The sequence below is a fragment of the Triturus cristatus genome, chromosome 6 (genome assembly GCF_964204655.1).
Source record: "Triturus cristatus chromosome 6, aTriCri1.1, whole genome shotgun sequence".
In the NCBI taxonomy this organism is placed as follows: Eukaryota; Metazoa; Chordata; class Amphibia; order Caudata; family Salamandridae; genus Triturus; species Triturus cristatus.
This window is the reverse complement of record NC_140589.1, coordinates 521,852,830-521,875,183: the sequence shown is the minus strand read 5'-3', so window position 1 is coordinate 521,875,183 and position 22,354 is coordinate 521,852,830. Positions and strand designations below refer to the sequence as shown.

At 43.0% G+C, this 22,354-nt stretch overlaps 1 protein-coding gene across 1 annotated transcript in view; it reads left to right on the top strand.

Moving 5' to 3' along the window:
• LOC146817362 (CD109 antigen-like) overlaps positions 1–22,354 on the top strand; it is a 469,596-nt gene that overhangs the window by 311,212 nt on the left and 136,030 nt on the right. Inside the window, exons 16-19 of the mRNA XM_085610954.1 lie at positions 5,513–5,539; positions 8,632–8,692; positions 8,875–8,956; positions 18,441–18,558. Coding sequence (XP_085467080.1) covers positions 5,513–5,539; positions 8,632–8,692; positions 8,875–8,956; positions 18,441–18,558 — 288 coding nt within the window. The remainder of the gene's footprint in view (positions 1–5,512; positions 5,540–8,631; positions 8,693–8,874; positions 8,957–18,440; positions 18,559–22,354) is intronic.

Below are 22,354 nucleotides of genomic sequence, written 5' to 3'. Positions count from 1 at the left end.
TTTGCAACGTACAAAATATTTGACCTGTATTCCTAGGGCGTGTTTTATTCTTCCTGAAACCTTTGTTTTGACTCTGAATACATACCCACCACTCCATTAGATCTGAATGCTCCATTACATTTGTATGTCACTCATTTTAGACTTGATTCACTGAGCATAGGTTGTAAAAGTCAGAAATCTACTACAGTCATATTCTGGGGAGTAGCTATCAATAGTGCAGTGGCAACCGTGTTGAAGTATCGTGAATTGGCAACTGGACCCCAATCATGGCTATTTTACTACTCAACAGCAGGTACAATTAGTCTATTTTCCTTGCATTGCTAGATTACCGAACTTTATGACATCCACCATAAAGAAAATCTCAGGAGTACTCTCTGTAATCTAAGACAATCTTAAGGTGATTTCCAAGAGTGCTTCTGTTAGAACTGGGGGTCTCTAATTGGCAGAGGTATGCACTTTTGTCCAAGTAGGGACCCTTACTTCTAGTCAGGGCAAGAGGGATATACACTCCAGATAACCCCTGCTCACCCCCTTGCTAGCTTGGCATGAGCAGACAGGCTTATCCTAAAGGCAATGTGTAAAGTATTTGTACTCAAAATACACAGTAACATAGTGATAACACCACAAATAGACACCCGGGCTGTTTAGAAAAATAAAGTATCTTTATCTAAACTCAACAAGCCCAAAATGACAAAAATCCAACACACATGTAGTAAAATGGCACTCAAAAACAGTTATTTCCAAAAATTAAGCTTGTAGAAAACAAAAAGCTCCACCTGGTGCTATTACGACCTCATGAGAGCAATAAATCCAAAGTACGGCACCAACCACGAGGTGCGTGGTGTTGGGCACAAAGTCACAATGACCCCAAACAAAGAGTACCTTGGAAAATGAAGTCTATGACCTTGCCTGGTGTCGTGGAGGTGAGGCGTTGGTGCAGAGTCCGAGGCCGGCTCCCTGACTGCCACAGGGGAGGCGAGGCATCGTGTCCGGGAGGTGGCGGCGTGTCAAATCAAGGACAGGGGAAGTCGGTTGCGTTGGCGGTGAGGGGTCGGTTCCGGTGAGGCGATGCGAAGTCAGCGAGTGTGTGAAATCACCCTTGACAGTTATCAGTGGCGCAATAATGGGATGGAGGCACTGGCAGTGATGTAGTGGTGCGAACACTGGCGTCAGGAATGACGATAACTGCAGGCATTGAAGGGTGTCGGAGCTGGCCAGGCGGTGCGTTGTGTACTTCAGGAGCAGTGCCCCTGGCCTCAGTGCCGGTTGTGGCATCGCGGCAGCATCGCTGACAGCGTCGGAGATGGCTTTTCTTGCTTCTTTTAGCTTTCTTCCAGCTGCCAACAGCACAAACAACCTCCAAAAGCTCAAAACTGGAACAGGCACCTCCTAGCAGGTCAGAACTCTCAGCAGTAGAGTTCAGGGGAGCTGGGGTTGAAGTCTTTGTGTCCCGGAGACTTCAGGTCAGGAGGCCAGCACACACAAGACCTTGGAGATTCTTCTTTATGTAGGTTTCTCAGCAAAATTCCAGTCGTTGTCCTTTCCTTGGCAGAAGCAGCAACTGCAGGCCAAGCCCACACAGCACACAGCAAAGGGGCAGTACTCCTCCTTACAGCTCGCCAGCTCTTCTCCTTGGCAAAGGTTCCTCTTGAGTCCAGAAGTGATCTAAATCTCTGGGGTTTAAGGTCTTTCTTCTTCTTTGTGCAAGGGTCTCTGAGCCCAGTCCAAACCAGTTCTGTCCTCACTGGTGCAGTATGGCCACATGGTGTGAAGACAGCATTGTGCAAGGGAGACAGGCCCTATTTAGGTGCAAGGAAAACTCCTCCTACTACTCTAAATGCAGCCATGGTCTATTCAGCTCAGCTATGAGTCATCCAGGAAGAGCCAGGCACACCTAAACCCGCGCAATGGCTGTCTACAGTGACTGCACATCTCCAGCCCCTGTCACTCCAATCCAGACAGTCAATCCTCAAACAGGCAGAGGCACACAGAATGGCTAAACAAGAAAATGCCTACTTTCCAAAAGTGGCATTTTTCAAACACACAATTTAAAAACAATCTTTACTAAAATATGTGTTATTAAATTATGAGTTCAGACAGCCTAAACTTTAATCGTCTATCTTGTCCCAATGGGACTTTATACTTGTAAGAGGTTACAAAGTATCTCCCATGCTATCCAATGGGACAGATAGCCTTTCAATTGAACAAAAATGAATTTGGCATTATTTCACTATCAGGACGTCACACACAACAGTACATGTCCTACCTTTCACATACACTGCATCCTGCCCATGTGTGTACCCTGGGACTACCTTAGGGGTGTCTTACATGTAAGAAAAGGGGTGGTTAGGGCCTGACAAGTGGGTGCACTTGCCAGGTTGACATGGCAGTTACAAACTGCATGCAGGCACTACAGTGGTAGGTCTGAAACACATTTACAGGGCTAGCCCGGTGAGTGGCACAACCAGTGATGCAAGCCCACTCATAGCATTTGATTTACAGGACCTGGCAAACTTAGTGCACTTTACTAGGGACTTACCAGTAATTCAAACATGCCAATCGTGGATAACCAATTATAACAACAGTTTACATAGAGAGCATATGCACTTTAGCACTGATCAGCGGTAGTAAAGTGCCCAGAGTCCTAAAGCCAACAAAAATAGGTCAGGAAAAATAGGAGGAAGAAGCAAAAAGTGTGGGGATAACCCTGAAAAATTTGTAAAATGTATTCATGTGGAATTTTCAACAGATGAAAAATTCTGAATCACTAATTGATGTTAACATGTGCATATGCACACATTTCTTTTCTCCAAACGTATTTTGCATTGTGTAAAACCCCCTCACCCTGTACTCTCCCGAAATATGGGATTGTTACCTTCACTGTCCCATCACAGGAAAGCAATTCCTCCTGCATTTCACAGGAGCGGATTTCCGTGAACCTCCTGGGTGGAAATTATCAGCAAAATATTTCAGTTCCCACAGAACTCCCACAGTTCTGCCCATGATGTGAATTATAATTTAAGAAAATCTACAGTGTCGAATAAATAATCCTATTCAGAAAGGCAATTTAAGACAAATGTGAGTTTGTGAATCGGAAAAGGAAATTCTCTTTCGCAACTTAATTTTTCCAATGCTTGAAATTCGGAAGTATATTCCTGCATGTGTCTTTGATCATGGCAGTCCTCCTCTGCCTTTTGGCTACGTTTGCTCTATAGAAGCAATGAATGCATACGTAAAAACAAATATATGAATATCTGCATTGCAAGTTGTCGATTGACTCTACAGTATTAAACAATTACCAACAAACTCTTGGGTTTGTGTCTAAACCGTCGTGTTTGATACTTATGTGCATAAAATGATCAAGCTTTAAGCCTGTTGTAAATGTGCAAGATGCAGGTCTTGTACCTGTGCATATGAAACCACAATCAGTGGCGGCTGGCTTGTACCTGGGGTGGTGCAGCAGGGGCACATAAAAAATAATTAAAAAATTTTCAGCGCAACGTTTTTCTTCCTCTGGTGTCTTCCCTCCTCTTGGAAGCTCCTGATGCAGGAAACTGCACTACCCAGTCCTGGCAATGTTTTCAGAGCCTGAAAGCAGCGCAAGGGTTGAATAGAGCAGGCTCTCCCAGCGCTCCTAAGAACACTGGAGGCCTGCGCTTTCTCTAACCCAGCTGTCTAAGACAACTGGGTTAGAGAACTTTAAAATGCGCAAGTCTGGCTGGCTGGCCCAAGACGGCCGGCCAAAGAGACATGCGCATTTTAAAGAGCACAGCTCCCTGCTGCTGCCACTCTGAAGCGCTGGCCCCGCCCCGTCCTGACACTTAGTTTAGCAGGGATTGCTGGAAAAAAATAGTAATAAATTAACTTTATTACCATAGTTTTTAATGTAGGATCACTTTCTTGGTATTAGTTACCTGTTTGAAAATACTGCCCCTTGCCAGACTCCTAAATTACTTCTAGAGCTCTTTGGACAGCGTATGAAAGATGTAATACACACTTTAACCTCACTGCATTCAGGTGTTAGCAGTAATTATTGAGATGTAAAAAGGGTTCAAATAAAGTACACTAGTGACGCAACGTGGGGAATCTAATTCCATTGTAAAGTATGGTAATAGTAAATACATATTTAGCCAACTTTACATTAGATATTATCCATTCAGAGATATTTGTACTGATGAAGAGAAGAGGGAAGCTTCGGAGGTGCTCCTGTTCAAGTGACCTAATAAAGATACATGATGGTGCAGACGGCTAGACTGGGCTCAAGGAGGAAGGCAGAGTTAAAATGCTGCAGCCAGATTTAATATGTACATGACAATGTGCATAAGAAAACACACATCAACACTTTAATTTATTTAAATTGGTCTTCATGGACTATATATTTTAGATGACATTAAATGGTGTCTACAAATCATCCATCTCAATGATTAACACACACAGTGAGAGTCTCCAGTAACCAATCCGGGCTGCACAGGCTCCCAAGTTTATTTAGGTGCCCATTACAAGTGTATCAGTAATCCCCTGTCTCCTGAACTACCAATAGGTTGGCCATTGGTATTTTAGTGGGTGGTGGACTACTGCTGTTTACATGATTTTGGGGCACATGTGTGAATCAATACTTTTCCATTTCAAACACTTTCACATGGACGCTTCACCTGCCAAAAGCGGGCAGAGTCTGGGTGATAACTTCGTGGCCAGCTGTGCTTCCATGGATCTTGTGGTACTGATGCGGCTGATGACTCCCAAAACAACTTTTGAAGCCAGATTCACAAATATGTTGCTATCAGTAGGGGTTATGTACTCATAGCTTACTCCTAGAATTCAGAAGTATGCCATAGCAGAATCTTTGATCTGAGGCCTGGTGTTTGGCAACAGGAAGCTCAAAGTTGCTAGTGGTGGTTGAAGGGCATAAGTAACCCAAGCTCATCTTAATATATCTCACTTTTGCATAGTGCGAGGTCCCAGGTTTGTCCCTTTCAACCCTGTGAATAGCTGTGGGTTTAGCACAAATGCACTGTGGAGAAGGCCCTTTAGTGGGACTCAACCTCAGCCCTGTAGTCCACTAATGGCCAATGCCACCATATATACAAGTGTCTCTTCCAGCACTGCAGCATGCTAAATGCTAGCCTGCTGTTGTATGCAGCCTTCAGGTGGCAGTATCTGGTCAGAGTCGACTAAACCTTTCATTATCACGCATGTTGTTCCTATGGCCTGCTAATGTGTTTTAAAAGTTAGCTAACTCATAACCTTTTGTTCAAACCTATGGTGGGATTTGTATATATCAAAAACACATACAAAGTAATGCTGGTGGAATTAAAAACTGCAGGGGAGCAAACGATGAGGGAGTAGGGACATGAAAATAATCAACATACTTTACTGCTTAACCTGTGGGAGAGTGTTGAGATGTACCTTCCTTTCTTTATATTTCTTATTGAAAATAGTTTAATTGTCAGGCTATCGCATTATGCTATAGTGGCAGTCATTGAGATTGACTGTTTTCCTTTTCTTTCCTTAGGTGTCAAATGAGCTAATGGCTGGCCAGGTAGGATTTGTGTGTTCTATCCATTGTGTTAGCCTATCCACGCAGCATATTCTCTACATTGGCAAAGTAGATATTACAAATAAAATGCTTTCCTTCCCTCTGAAAATGTAAATCATCTGTTCATGTATGGTGCCTTGCCATTCCGTCTCATGAAGATACCATGCTGCGATATTGATGCAGTTAGGCGGTTAGAACCATATTTTCTCTTTTTTGTAATATCCAGTGGCTAAGAAGTTGACATAAATCAACCAGTAGGTCATCTAGAAGACGGAGAAAGCATCTGTTAATTGTAGTCATATGACCTGTACCTCAGGGAGTGGATTATTGTTGCCACCGGAAAAGATTCTTTTTGGCTCAAACCCATACCACCTCCCCCTTCTCACTTCACCCCGCACCTCAACGTGCTCCACTGGCTTCAACTCCACAAACGAGCACTCTTCAAGCTCCTCAAGCACACATGTGCAAACCCTTACATAGCACTGGCTCTACATACTTCAACATCCACATAAACTCTCACAAACCTACAGGACAACTCCGCTCACCTGTACTCCTATTCACACTCATTCCTGGATTCGCAGAATCATATTTGGTGGTCATGCCTTCTCCTACCTTGCTCATAAAGCCTGGAATGATCTGCTCCTGCACATCAGAGCCTCCTCCTCAGTTCTTGACTTCTGCAAGAACCCTAAGACTTGGCTCTTCACCTAACCTGCACCCTGCCTCGGCCCATACTGCTATTGCTTCAACACCAGGATACCTTCTTGTGTGATTCGTGCGCTATACAAATAAACATAACATTTAATATAACACAACTACATCACCTTAATACCACTCCCAATGCCTCCCTCAAAAACTCTATCAGTAACATCTTCAAAAAATGCCTCATTGTACAAACCAGTACCTCCCATAAAAAGGATAAGTCTTCCAAGAGCTCACAATACCTGTTACAGTATTACCTCCCAGAACTTCACAGTATCACCTTAGTTAACCCCTTAAGTCAATAGTTCCCCTAATGTGAGTGATACGTCTCAATGCCTCTCGTAGTAACTTCACATCTCCTCCAACCCCTACTTCACAATAACACAGCGCCAATAGCAGCAAGACTAACACCTCATCAAATGTGCCATAAATTACAACATTTGCATGTCCCTCAATCACCCTGGTCCCCTACAAAATAACACCATCCCAGTTTGTCTCAGTCATGTCTCCCACATTTTTTCAAACCCTCCCCCCCCATAGCAAATATGTCTGTCTGCCGCTTTATGCTCTTCTGAATGGGCTTTCTGACGCTTTCTCTTCCTGCTAAATTCCTCATTCTCTCTCATTTCTCTTCTCTAGCAGCTTTCTTCCTGTCGGCTGTCTCTTTGCAGTTTTCCTTGAACCTAGCCTGTCTGCTTGCAGCTTTCTTTTCTCTTGCCCAATTCTCCTCCTTCAGTCGCTCATTCTCCACTTTGTTTATCACTCACCACCTGTCCTATTCTACATTTACCTCTTTCTTGTAATTTCATTCCAACTAACTCCTTTCAACCAACATCTTTCCCTTCGCCCTTTTGCATATGTGTCTGTAACTCTGTTTCAGTCGACAATCCTTGGTAACAAATACTGCCATTGTCTATCATACTATACATTGCGGTGAGATCATGGATATGCCAAATATGTCCTGTTTGTGTCTTGGATGTTTAGCAAGTAGTGAAGTCGAACAGTCGAGGATTACTCATGATGGTTGTAGGAAAGAACATCACATTACACAGTTAGTCTAAGTCTAAACTGCTTACTAATATAGATACATTGCCCACCTGCTATCAGGTTCAGATATTTGAATTCCTACCTGCTACACCTCTAGGGGTAAGAACTCTGTAAAAAATAAACTGATTGCCATGTGGAGCATTAAAACTGCACCTGAGCCTTATTAGTGTTTCAACCATAATGGCTGGGGCCCAATTTAATCTACGGTCATCTGTTTGAGAGACAGCATGGAGGGATATTCCAGGATCACTGCCCCTGTATACTGTAGTATTTTGCTGGTGGACAACAGCCAATTTGTGTGCTGAGATATTTTTGCATACCTCATTTCTGAAAATCCTTAATAATATTAAAAAATGTGCAATAAATATATAGTTTTTCCATTCCAAAAAACGTGTCCGAAAATACGCCTTGCCCAGTGCTCCAACAATCATTATGATTGCACTGCACGTAGATGTGGCTGCTCTGTTGAGAGAGGATATATTTTGCTGGGAGATTTTCCTGGGAAGAGCTTCAGACATTTGCTTTGTACCTACCTAGAGAAGTTGAGGTGCTGGTGTCATTTCTTCTGGCTTATCTTCCTTGTAGCCTTATTTCAAGTTGTACTTACGTAGTTACTTCCCTAGTAACCTGATGTGAAAAATCTGTACCACCACTCTCAATATGCTGGAGAACCCATTGAATGGTTAGGTCACAATGGGAAATACTTAAAGCTCACTACTACGTTTTCATTTTTCTCTAACGTTGATTGGGCGCAGTTTGTGTTTCCAAACATTCAGTGTTTGTAACCATCCCTAGGTGAAGCTGTAAGGGTCAAAAAGTGCCTCACAGGTAATTAAGGGAAAAACACTCTTCAAAGAAACAGGTACAACTGCAGTGATTCCCAACAAGAGAAGATGTTCTATATTTAATAACTGTTTTAGTATAAGTGACACAGCTGCGTAGTGTTCTTCATTACACAGTGGAATGAAATACAGAGTCACTCTAATCGATTTATTAAAGTGGGGACACGTATTTTCCTTTTAGTCTGTGCAGAGAATTATGTAAATAACTGATAAAAACGGCTGCTCACAGAACTCTACGGTCCCACCTGATTAACTGTGGACCCTAAGACCTCCTAACTATTCAGAGTGAAGATATTGGGAAGAAAAATAGCCAGCTCCAGGTTCAAGGCTTATCTTGAAATATAAATCCTTTGGTCTGATATTAGATTGGAAAAGAGGATATATTTGTCTCTTGTACTGTTACTAAGGTTGTCCCTTCTTTCAGTGCTCACTCTAAATGCAAGTATCTTGTGACAGTCTAGAATCCTTGTGGTATAGCCCTTATATTTTGTTTCACACTTGCAGAATGTTGCAGTCCAGAGCATAACCGATGGCAACACTGTATTGTATCCATTGGAAAGTGGAGGTATGTTGTTCTGATTGCTTTTGATTTTCATAATCTTTCTTCTAACAAAAAAGATGCATTTGCTGCACCTGAGTGCAATGTTATGAAGATTTTGTTTAACATACTACAGTTGTTATCATATATGTTTACCATACTAATGAAGCTACTCGTTATTGATGGACACTTTTCTATTTTGATTTTAGAAAACTGGTTTGATATTCCAGAAAGTCTATTTCGTGGAAACAATTTTTCCAATACATGGATTTGGTTGGAGTCGAACATAAGGTATAATTATGTTTTCATTTTATTAACACTAGGTTTATTGGTTTTCTTGGTTAAAATCAACCTGAGCCTCCTTTTAGTTTGTAATATTGGCATGAAGCAGACATGCACTCTTTAATAAATTGGTTTCTTTGAGACATTGGGTTATTTTTTAGGCATTCATGTGCACATTTGATGCTTAAGCTGAGTGAAGTTAGAGGTCAGATGTATGAATAACTGATCGCAAAATACTATTTGAAAACTTTCCACCCCAGTGTTGAGCTCTATTTTTTGGTCGAAGCCTACCAGACAGCAAAGCTGCCTGGTTCGCTAACAATGCCTTAGGGACATTCGGAACGTTTCCATGGAAATGCATTCTGCCCATTGCTTACAATAGGCTTTGTCGTTTGTAATTCACATTTGCTTGCATTCTATTTGAGGGCTCTATTTATTTTAGGCTGTTCAGCTTGAGTTTGTCCGTTCCGTTTCCCAAAACCAATTTACTTTATTCTTCCACCAGTGCTAGATTTCTGTAAACAGGTCTTTAAATCTTGTTCTTTTCTCGTCACATTTGCTGTACATTCAAAGACAGAGGTCAAATGTCAGGCTCTGTTTTACAGGATACTTGGTGTTTACTTTTCTTTTTCTGACTTCAAAGTGCGAGGATTTATGCGACAAGTGGTGCTGGGGGTGTGCTTGAGGAGGGTTGTACAATGGTATTTGTTTTCTAGCACACAACAGAATTTAAATGTCTGTTAATTAACTGTGCAGATATTTCAGAATATATCAGAATTAGAAAAGCACAAATGAAGCACATTTTGTGGTAATTCTGAAGTATGGTGAAAACAAATATTTTACTATGATAAAAAAAATCAATATAATCGGTGATGACATTTCCCCACATTATTATTTGTCCACTGTATACTTTTACCAGTAAAACTGTATGTCTGTGCAAATGTAATGGTCATTTCAATTGAAGATCTGTGGTCTGTAAGGGCAGTACGCTACCACATCATGCATACTTCACTTAACATCACTCCACTCTACTCTGCATCACTCCACACCACTGCACTCTACTCTGCATCACTCCACTCTACGCCACTTCACTCTTCGCGTCTATACTCTACACAACTCTACAGCAATGCACTCTACCCAACACGTTTCTACTATGCATCACTGCACTCCACCTCCTTACTCTACACCACTCATCCCCATTCCACTCTATGCCACTCTACTTTGCAACGCTGCAGTCTGTGCCACTGCACTTAACACCAATGTACTCTGCTCTGTACCACTCCAGTCTACACCATCGCACTTTATGGCAATCCACTCTATGCCACTCTAATCTACTCTGCACTCAACACCCCTGTATTCTACGCCACTGTACTCTACTGTGCACCACAGTAGCGACTGCTACTGGATGGGGGTGGTAAGGTGGGGGGTTAATTAACCGAAACAAAAACGTACCTCAAAACGGCCGGCCGCCGCCTTCCCTGCTTCCTCTTCCTTTGTCATTTCTGCAGTCCGGCCGGCAGCAGGAAGCACCCGGCACACAGGCTCCCCTGAGCCAATCACAAAGCTGCAATGCAGTGCTGTGATTGGTCTGAGCACCGTGGATCAGCGCTCAGACTGAAACAGGGAGCATGTCCATGTTCCTGATCAGGCTGTGTTATGCAGCCTGGTATTAACATGCAAAGTGCGCATGAATTGTTTGGTTGGCCCAAGAGAGCTGGCCAAACAGGTAATATGCACTTTGGGAGTGCACAGCACTCCTCCCCTGGCCAGCCCCGTCCCACACTGCACACAGGCCACTTACTGCATGGTATAGGAAAAATTAAATGACAATAATGATACGTTATTGTCATTTAATTTTTCCTTTTTGTGCAGTGGGGCCACACTCCTCCACCTTAGTGGAGGACCTGCCAATGGTGCACCACTCCCCTGTACTCTGAAACAATCTACTGTACGCCACTGCAGTCAGCTCCACTGCCGTTAATGCCACTGCACTCTTCGCCACTCCACTCAGTGGCACTCCTCTGCACACCATCCTACACTATTCTACACCATTCCACTCTATGCCACTGCACCCTGTTCTGCACCACTGCACTGAACACCAATTCACTCAATGCCAATGCACTACGCCACTCTATTCTACTCTGCACTACTGTACTCTACGCAACTCTACTGTTCACCATTATTTGCCTCTGAACTCCATGACAATGTACTTTACACCACTCTACTATACACCACTGCAATCTATGACATTGTACTCTGCAACACTGCACTTTCCACTGAACTGTACACCATTACACTCTACTTTGCACCGCTCCTCACCACTCTATGCCAATGCGCTCTACGCCACGACACTCAGAATCACTATGCTACTGCACTCTACCCTGCACTGCTCCACTGCACTCTGCACCACTCCACTCTGTTCCACTTCACTGTACTCCGCTCTACTCTGTAACACTGCAGTTTATGGAACTGCACTCTACTCTGCACCACTCTACTCTATGCCAATGTACTGTCATCACTGCACTCTACACCAGTCTACTCTGCATCGCTTCTTTTAATGCCACTCTACACCAAGCTTCTCTAAGCCACTCTAATCTACTCTGCACCACTGCACTCTATGACAGTGCATTGTATAACACTGCACTCTGTGACCTCACTCTTTGCCACTGCACTGTACTCTGAAACAATTTATTCTATGCTGCTACACTCTACATGACTCTATTCCACTCTGTGCCAATCTACTCTTTGCCACTCCACTCTACGCCACAGAAACCTACCCCACACCACTCCACACCACTCTATTCTGCGCCTCTGCACTCTACATCACTGTACTCAACAGCAATCCATTCTACACCACTTTACTTAAAACCAATACACTCTATGTACTTCTCTCTACACCAATCTACTTTGCACCACTGCACTGTAAACCACTATACTTTACTCTGCAACACTCTACTCTACACCACTGCACTCTATGCCACTCTATTTTACACCACTGCACTCTACACCAATGTACTCCATGCTACTCAACTCTACACCACTGCACTCTTCAACACTCCACTATGCAACACTGAACTCTCTGCCACTCTACTCTGCACCAGGCTACCCTGTTCTATTGCACTCTGCACCACTCTACTCTGCGCCACTCACTCTAAGTGTCTCTAATGCACTCTGCGCCAAAGCACTCTATGCCAATGTACTCCACGCTACTCAACTCTACACCACTCCACTCTTCAACACTCCACTATGCAACACTGAACTCTCTGCCACTGAACTCTACGCCATTGGCTACCCTGCTCTATTGCAATCTGCACCACTCTACTCTGCACCACTCTACTCTAATCGTCTCTAATGCACTCTGCACCAAAGCACTCTATGCCACTGCACTCTACACCACCACATGTTATGCCACTCTAAGATACTGTGCACCACTGCACTCTATGACACTGCACTCTATGCAACTTCACTTGATGCCTCTCTACTCTGCACTGCACTACTCTGTGCCAGTGCACTCTAACCCATCTTCTATGCACCACTCCACTCTTCATCACTCTACACCACTCCAGTCCAGGCCACTCCATTCTACTCTGCACCATTCCACTCTACACCACTGCAGCACTGCACTCTATGCCAATGCAATCTACATCACTACTCTATGCCACTTTCCTCCACACTTCACCACTTCACTCTATCCTGCATCACTCCACTCTACTCTGAAACAATCTACTCTACGCCACTGCCCTCTACACCACTCTACTCCATTCTGCGCACTCCACTCTACTCGACTCTGCAACACTCTAGTCTACAACGCTGAACTGTGCACCACTACTCTGTGCCACTGCACTCTACCCTGAACCACTCCACTCTGCACCACTCCACTTGATGCCACTTCACTCTACTCTGAAACAATATACTCTATCCCACGGCACTCTGCACCACTGCACTATACGCCACTGCACCCTACACTGCACCACTCTATGCCTCTCTAGTTAACACCACTCTACTCTGTGCCACTACGTTCTATGTCACTGTACTTTAAACCATTACACTCTTCCCATTGCACTCAACACCACTTTACTCAAAACCAATGTACTCTACGGCAATTACTGTGTACCACTGCACTCTACTCCACTATACTCTTCATCTCAACTTTCTATGCCACTGAACTATACAACACTGCATGCTACAACACTCTAATTTGCAAGAAAGACTGCACTGCACCATATGCCACTGCACCACTCAACTGCATGCCACTGTACTGTACACTACACCAATGCACTCTATGCCTCACTCCACACCACTGTAATCAATTCTGCACAACTGCACTCTACACTATGCCACTGCTCTCTACGCCACTCTATGCCACTCTATGCCACACCACTCCACTCTACCCAGCACCACTCCACTCTGCTCTGCACCACTCCACTCTATGCCACTTCACTCTACTCTGAAACAATCTACTCTACACCACTGCACTCTACGCCACAGTACTCTGCACCACTGCAATCTACTCTACACCACTCCACTCTCTGATACTCCATTCTATGATGCTCTATTCAATTAAAGTGTGCTCCACTCTATAACATTATACTTCGCTCTATGCCACTCCACTCTACAATACTCTACTCCACTCTATGCCGCTCTACAACACGACTCAACTCTACAACGCTTACGCAACTCTCTCTTTGCCACTCCATGCCACTTTACTCCACTGTATTCTACAACACACTATTCCACTCTACTCCACTCCATGCCACTTCACTATGACACTCCATGCTACTCCACTCTACTCTAAGCCACTCGACTCTACAACACTTTACTCCACTCAATGCCATTTCACTCTCCTACTCTACTCCACTCTATGCCACTCTACTTTACGACAATCTACTCTGCTCTTCACCACTTAACTGTAAACCACTCTACTCCACTCAATGCTACACCCTCAACGCCACTCCACTCTGCTCTACACTACTCCATGACACTCTATACCACTCCACTCCACTCTGAGACTCTACTCCCTCCACGTCACTTTACAACACACTGCACCGCTGCAAATACTCCATGACACTCCACTCCAAGACACTCAACTCTACTCTACACCTCTGAACGCAAATCCACACCACTCCAAAACACTCCACTCTCTGACACTCCATTCCATGCCACTCTCCTTTACTCCACTAACAATGAGCCTAGCTGAACAGCAGCAACACTGGTGTACAACATGGCTAAAACAAATTGGCAAATCCAATAGCTCTTGCTTAGATAGGCAAGAGCTATTGGCTTTGTTGATGCTTGTTTCAATTTGGGTTACTTTGTTCTTGCGCCTTCATAATTGTTTTTCTTCATAAGGAATCAATGCCTAATGTGCATCCTATTTTTTCCAACATCCTGGGGATTCCAAAAGAACCATGATTTTTAGATTCCCTTTTAGAGTACAGAGAAGATAGTCAAAATATACTTACATTTTATTTCTGGATGGAAAATGGGAAAAATGTGCTGTGTATACAAGTGTATGCTTTGTTCTAAAAATGGCATCCATAAATGGTATTCTGTGCTAAGATAACCATCTACTCGGCTTTCATGGACAAGCAAAGCTACTTCTAAAAACATTTTGTACAACAGTTTTTGCATTTTTCTAAGAGGTAGTCCATTTTCCGTAAGTTTTGTATTTTCAACCTAAGCGATGTTTCTGGCAGAAACCAGTATGCAATGCCCCATGAGTGACCCTATAACCTATACATTTTTTAAATGTAGGCAAAACTCTGAGGTCAACAACATATCAATGTGTATATCTATGAAAGCTTTTATAGAAATTAATTTTTGAAATAAATACTCAAAATAAGTAAAACAAAATTGCAATTGGTTACAATGTATTCATCTGTCATTTTTCTTGTCATGATTGTTATCTACATAAGCCTTCTGTTCACAGGAATATGTCAGGTTTGTAGGTTTTCCAGAAGCATATGAGAGGCAACAATTAAGCTGCAGCTTTTAATGATTTATCATCATGTACCAACCTTGCAGCAATTCATATAGTAAAATCTAATGAATGAAAAATGGGTTTGAAGGAAACCAATGTATTCATGAAATGTGCACAAGGTAATGAGTTTAGGACCCCTGTTATTTGTAAACCTCTGAATGTGGGGTTACCCCTACTATCATGTTATTCAGTGGGCATTTTGCAAGATGCCTTTCTTGCAAACTGCCTTACATTTAGAAACCAAACACGCAGAGAAATCTAATGGGTAATAACAAATGGTCTACTATTCTGTGTTGCCACATAATCTCCCAGTTGAAAAAGGCACCCCACTTGTGAGGTTGGGCCTAGCGCCCTGGATACAAAACAGCCCAAAACACACCCAGGTGATATCACATTTCACCAATTAAAATCAATTTTTTTAACAGTGTGAATATCTGCTTAATCTGGGCACTAGATTAGCCATCTCACACAGAAATCTACCAAACCTAGAAATGTTTTGAAAACTCGGCACACTGGAGATTCCAGGGTGGTGTGACTCGTGTGGACCCCATGATGTTTTCATACGCTTCAGGCCTTGCAAATTTCAAACTTTGGCCAAAAACGTGCCTTTTCTCATATTCCTGTGAGAAAGTTCTAAATTTGAAGGGATCCACAAAATCCCTACCACCCAGTGTTCCCAGAGTTCTTTCATTAAAAAAGGTATCAAAACCAAACGGTATGTCACTTGTGTGGCTGGGACTAGCACTTGCAGTCAAAAATGCCCCAAAACTCTAAGTGGAGACATAACAAATCTGGGACAAAAACTACCCCTTTTGGCGATGTAGGAATCTTGACTCGGGCTCTGCTGTCACCTAGGGAAACCTACCAAACCCAGATGTTTCTGTACACTATACACTCAGGAGAGTCCAGGTGGAATGACTTGAAAGGGTCCCATGAAATTGGCCTTGCGAACCCCAAACTTTGGAAAAAAACTCAAATGTCCATGAGGGAAAGTTCTGGAATTTGTGGGGATCCACAGCTTTCCTACGACCCAGCATTTCCACGGACCTCAGAATAAAATCCCTACACCACCGGTGTGGGTGGGCCTAGCCCCCACCACAGGGAAAACCCAAAATCGCAACATAGACTGCTCAAATGTTTCTACTCATAACCAACCCTTTTGTTTTTCAATGTGGGTAGCTGTGGATTTTGGGTCTAAGCATAGCGGCCACCTAGGGAAACATACGAAAACTCAGACGTTTCTAAAAATGAGATACCTGAGGGAGTTGAGGGTGGTGTGGCCTTTGTGGATCTTACCAGGTTATTTTTTATTGTTACCAAAAAGTCCATGCAAACTTAAAACTTTGGCTCAAAACACATGTTTTTCTGTAAAGGAAAGTTACAGAATCTGCAAGGATCCACAAATTGCGTGCCACCCAACATTACCACACATCTCCTGATAAAAATACTGTACCACTTGTCTTGGTGGGCCGAGAGCCCATGACACAAAACACCCCAGGATGCCACATGGAGACATACAAGTTAGTGGGTACTCACAAGGCATTACCACCCTGCAGCACACTCTAACCTACACCTTACGCCTGGTGGTAGGGTTACTCACTAAAAGCTTTGCGCAATTTAGTTATTTACAATTACAAAAACAGTTTCTGGATTAGAAAAGTCGTTTTGACCTTCTTAATAATTCTGTTTGCATTTGGACGTTTTACGTGCATGCACAAATACATTTGAAAATCAGCGAGAATGTATTTCTCCATTTATTATTTTAATTGAGAGCAAAATTTATTTTTAGGTAATTAATCTTATCATTTCAAACCATGGGTTTAGTTTGCCAAAGTGATTGCATACTTAATTTTCACAAAGTAATCCTCAGCAGTTGCACTAATGCAGAGTCAGTCACGTGTATGGATGTCTTGCGTGTCACCGACTGACCCAACTGTACTGTCCTTTCAGAGGCAAATTCATATGTGACTGAGTTTTTCTGACCCCCAACTGCATTTTCAGGCAGTAATAGTTTGTGATATGATGAACCAACCAAATCTACTAAGGATTCAGAGCCACAGGTCTTAAATATAACCAACTGAGTTCTCCATATTTCCCACATGCCATGTACCCCCCTTCTGCCAGCCATTGTTTTGAAGCCTGCAGCAACTTCCCTCTGAATAGTAGTATTGCTTTTCCCATTAGCAGTATGGGTTCATAAACACAAGCATATTAAGAGCTGTTGACTGAAAGCCAGAACTGTCTAAGGATGTCACACTTAAGATGCGCTGTGTGACAACCATTTAGCTTACTTCCCCCAGCACCACAAGCGTTACCCAGAAGGAGATTAGAGAAAAAAAGTCAAAAACATAATACAATTCAAATTGGGGCATATCTTGTCTTGCCGGTGAATAGGTTAAGAAGGTGAGTTGGGTTGTACAGTTCCTTCCACTCACTGATCTGAATCCTTCTCAAGACTGATACAATGAACACACGCAGAAGAGATCTAAACCAAGTCAATGACAGTCCACCTATAAATATAATCCTACACCATTTTTACAGTCCATTTATGTTTATAGTTTTTAAATATACTGCTTACCACTAATTTTCATGAAATATCTTTGTATAGATTACAGTAGCAGCTGCTACCAGACGGGGGTGGTGGGGTGGGGGTGGGTGGCTGGAGATGCATGTGATAAAATAAAAGGACTTACCTTTAACAACTGGCCACCACCTCTCCTCCGTCCTTTTCTTCTTCCTGTCCCAGCTAACAGCACAGGCACCCCTGAACCAATCACAATGCTGCAATGCAGCGTTGAGATTGGTCTGGGTGCCGTGGATCGGCGCTCAGACTGGAACAGGGAGCCTGTGCATGTTCCTCACCAGGCTGTGTAATGCAGCCTGGTAGGAGCATGCAAAGTGTGCATGAACTGCTTGGTCGGTCCAAGAAGGCCGGCCAAACACTTTATGCGCACGTAGGGAGTACACACCACTGCTCTCCGGCTCTGACCAGCCCTGCCCCGCCACTGACTGCAATAGGGAAACTAAAATGATAATAACAATTCATTATTATCATTTAATTTTTACTTTTGAGTAGTGGAGCGACGCTCCTCCACCTTAGAACTAAATTACATGTAAAGTTGCATTTAAAAATGCAAACGTCTGGCTTTCCTGTTACATATGTGCTTAAGGGAGCACTTTTTCTAGATCTTCCTGAAATGTTTTGAAATGTTTCCTTTGTTCTTCAGTAATTTGAAAACCTGCTTTTTTTTTTTAATACTTTTTGTATCTTCCATGTAAATCAACAGTGTGCTTCGGCAGTGGTTAGGAGAGCTCCATTGAAAATGAATGGTTTCCTTTTAAAAAGAATCGGTGTATCAATGTCCTAAGTATTGACGAAAATACTTCTCTGATCGCAGGATTCGCTGATGTTAATCGAATTTAAGTAACAAACTCAGAGCTTTGTTTTGGTATGTGTGTATAACCAGTTAAACTTTGAAACTATTCTTAAATACCTTTCTTCTTATTGTCTAGCTCTGGAAAAAATGCCAACCTACAAGCAACGGTGCCTAAAAGTATCACCACCTGGTTCGCCAGTGCCTTTGTTATTAGCGAAGAACTTGGCTTTGGACTAACAAGTGTAACTGCTGAGGTAATAAACGCCCTGTTTACAATGGTGCTGCAATACAATTTTCAGAGTGGGAGAGCTGTCATCAACGGTACATCACAATTGTCAGGGTCACTAAAAATGGGGGGTGGGAAATAAAAGCGGTAGGGATGAGTAAATCATGCAGCAGGAAAATGCAAATTGTGTGACGGAATGCTGCACGTTTTGTGTTAGTATGACTTTTTTTTTACATTTTGAAACATGTTAACATTTTCTGGGCAAAGGTTTTACCTCATTAATAACACTTTGACACCCAAATACAGAAATAAGCAATAGAAAGACGACCAGTCAACCTTTGTGACTGGCCCTCCACTATGTGATAACACATTGCAGCGGTTTTAGTAACTTTTGATCAGTTTGGGCTAGAAACTATTTTTTGGATGAATTCTGCAGATTATGCTGCAGATAATGGATTATGTGGCAAATGAGGCAAATCCTTACTTTTGCAGAAATCCCCACAGCTGCATAATCACATAATCCCAGTGGCCCTGACTGTAGTCCAAAGGATTGTGAAAAATCAAAGTGTCACATAAGGAAAAAGTGTGGTAAATGCACAATGACCATTCAGCAGGAGAGGGATATGGGTGTAGTATGTGTCCTGTGGGACGTGTAGGAGCACATTGACGCAAATACATGACTAAAGCATGGTGTGTTAGGGTATTCTCATATACAGAGAATACATTTTCCATTAAAGTGGCCTCTTTAAATGGCCGCCAAATTAGCATCAGACATAAGGTTTTACTGCTAAATTAATATAACTCAAAACATTGTTTGGAAATGTGGTTTCAGCGAACATTTAGCATTTGCACACCACACGTAAAGTTTATTGATTTGTTTTGATCCTATTAAAATCTTTTTTTTCACTACACTTCCAATTACAAAAAAGTGCCTCATTTTTGCTTTCCTCGCTGCTGTTATATTTTAAAATATTTGTATAGGTCATTTACAAGCCTTTTTATTGTGTTGTATGTTAGAAAACGGTGGAAATCCTACAACCTCTCCTTTCACACTCCCTGTACCTCAGCAAGATTGTCATTTGGTTATCATTACAAAATCCTCTCAATTTGCAGTCAGGGTATGAAAAGAGAACACCAATATTCTTGTTTAAAGAATAAACAGCACATTTTCAGAAGACATGGCTGACATTTGACCTCTGTTACTGAATGCACGTCAAATATGGCAAGATAAAAACAAAATGTAAAGACCTCTTTATAACTCATTCACCTTCTAAACTCCAGCTTGGTATTTTGGAGGTGCTGTAGCGCCTTCCGCATCTCTGCTTCCGGCACCCTAGACTGTTTACACTATAAAATTAATTTTGATGTATACATTTCTGCTCTTTCTTTATTTGTTGAAATACTACATAGTCGGCAAGTAGTTGTTTAGTTATTGTTTAGACACTTTCATGTGAAATAGCCTTTTATGTTTTGTAATAACTTTGGTACCATTTGACTAATCCACAAGAAATTTGGCACTCCTTTGAATCATCCTACTACGTTTCTGAATTTCAAGTTTCTTGCTGATCTCTCCAGAAAGGGAAAGATAAGGAGCAGTTTTGACTAGCAAGACAACTATACAGAGTCTTCCCAGATGACATCAATGACAAAACATACAAACTTCCATTGACGTCATCAAAGAGATCTCTATGCATCCACAATGGTTTGTTTATTTGCACACATGGGGGCAGATTTACAAGCCCCCTCGCCACCACTACATCACTTTTCGTGACGTACTGGTGGCGCAGGGGGCTCCTTCATATTTATAGGGAGAGGAAAAGCCACACTGCGTGACTTTTCCTCTTCTCATAAATATGGCCCCTTCACACTCAGCACTGTGCGTTAAAGGGGCGTTCCATGGATGTTGCTGTGGGTGTTCCCACGCAACACACATGGAACTAGCCACATCTCCAGATTTACGAGAAATCGTAAATCTGGAGATGCGTGTGAATGCTACGCCACCCTAGAGGTGGCGTAGCGAGGCGCAACGAGGAGAAATGTTTTCATTTCTCCTCGCTTTTTCCTCTTTCAATGCGTGCTGTAGAATGCAGTAATGTGTATTTACTCATGCAGTATTGTTAGATGCTGTTATTTATTATAGTCCTGTATAGCCACACCTTCAGTGAAGCTCTGTGCCAAGCACTTGATTAACAGTACATGGGCTGCAGCTATGTGCAGTGGGGGTTGTATCCATTGCTTGACCTTCATCCAGGCTCTACACCAAGCCTCCATCTGGGCATAATCCACTAATCATGGCTTTCTGCCCTGCACAGCTGAGATTGAGTTTACAGTTCTTTGACAAGTTCTGGCTTTGACCAGGCCCCACGCCATGCCCCATATGCCATAACCATCCATGCTTAGCTTTTGACCATGTACAGCATTGCTTGAGTGGATGTTCTGTCCTTCAGTCAAGTCCCGTATCAGGCCATATTAAGTACAAAACTTATTGTGCACGGCCTATAGGCATAAGCAGTGGGGAATGGCTGCAGGGCCTGGACTTTTGCCAAGCCTTGTGCCCAATCCCATATGGAGCAAGACCCATTCCCAATGAAACAAACAGGCTCCTTTGTCTGCTTCTCTTTCACCTGGATGATCAATCATGGTATAATGTTTGGATTTATACTCTGTAACACCTCAGTATCCCTTCAGACCAGGAACATCATATTACATACTAAACATATGTTAAACATAAATTGACGACTGGAAATGGCTTGTTTTATGCCTTCCAGGCAGTCCCATAATGATACTAAGAAGACGTAAATGCATTTACTACTGCTTTATTGTGTGCTGCAACTTCCTAAAACCATGCAGTAGTAAACCCCATGAAAGGGGTGGATAGTGAACAGATAAAGACATGGTGTGCCTTGGGAGTTTTGGGAAGCTACAAAACTTGTGATATTGCGAGCATTCACAATCAATCAATCAATCAATCAATCAATCAATCAGGGTTGGTAAAGCACAACTACTCAACCGTGAGGGTCTCAAGGCGCTGGGGGGTAAGAGTCGGCTCCGTTGAGTGCTGGGGTCATCCGAAGAGCCAGGTCTTGAGGTTCTTCCTGAACTGGGGCAATGTGGGAGATTGGTGGATGTGGAGGGTGTTCCAGGCTTTGGCTGTGATGTAGGAGAAGGACATTCCTCCCATCCTGGTCTTTTTGATACATGGGATGGTGGCCAGACAGAGCTGGACTGATCAGAGGTGTCTTTTGGGTGCTTAGAAGGAGAGGCGGCTGTTTAGGTATGCGGGTCGGGTGTTGTGAAGGTCCTTGTAAGTGTGGGTGAGGAGTTTGAAGGTTATTCTTCTTTCGACTGGAAGCCAGTGGAGATCGCAGAGGTGTTGGGTGATGTGACTGCAACAGAGGATGTCGGGGATCAGTCTGGCTGCGGCGTTCTGGACAGTCTGGAGTTTGCGAAGGAGTTTCTTGTTGGTTCCAGCATAGAGAGCATTGCCGTAGTCCAGTCTGCTGTTGATGAGTGCGTGATGAAAGTTTTTCTGGATTTGGTTGGGATCCATCTGAAATTCTTTCAAAGCATGCGGAGGGTGTTGAAGCAGGTCGAGGATACAGCGTTGATCTGGCAGTTCATTGTGAGCAATGGGTCTAGTATGATGCTGAGGTTTCGTGTGTGGTCTGTCGGGGTGGGGGAATTTCCAAGGGTGGAGGGCCACCAGGAGTCATTCCATGAGGAGGGAGTGAAGCCAAGGATGAGGACTTCTGTCTTTTCTGAGTTGAGTTTCAGGCAGCTGTTCTTCACCCAGGTGGTGACAGCTTTCATCCCTTCTTGGAAGT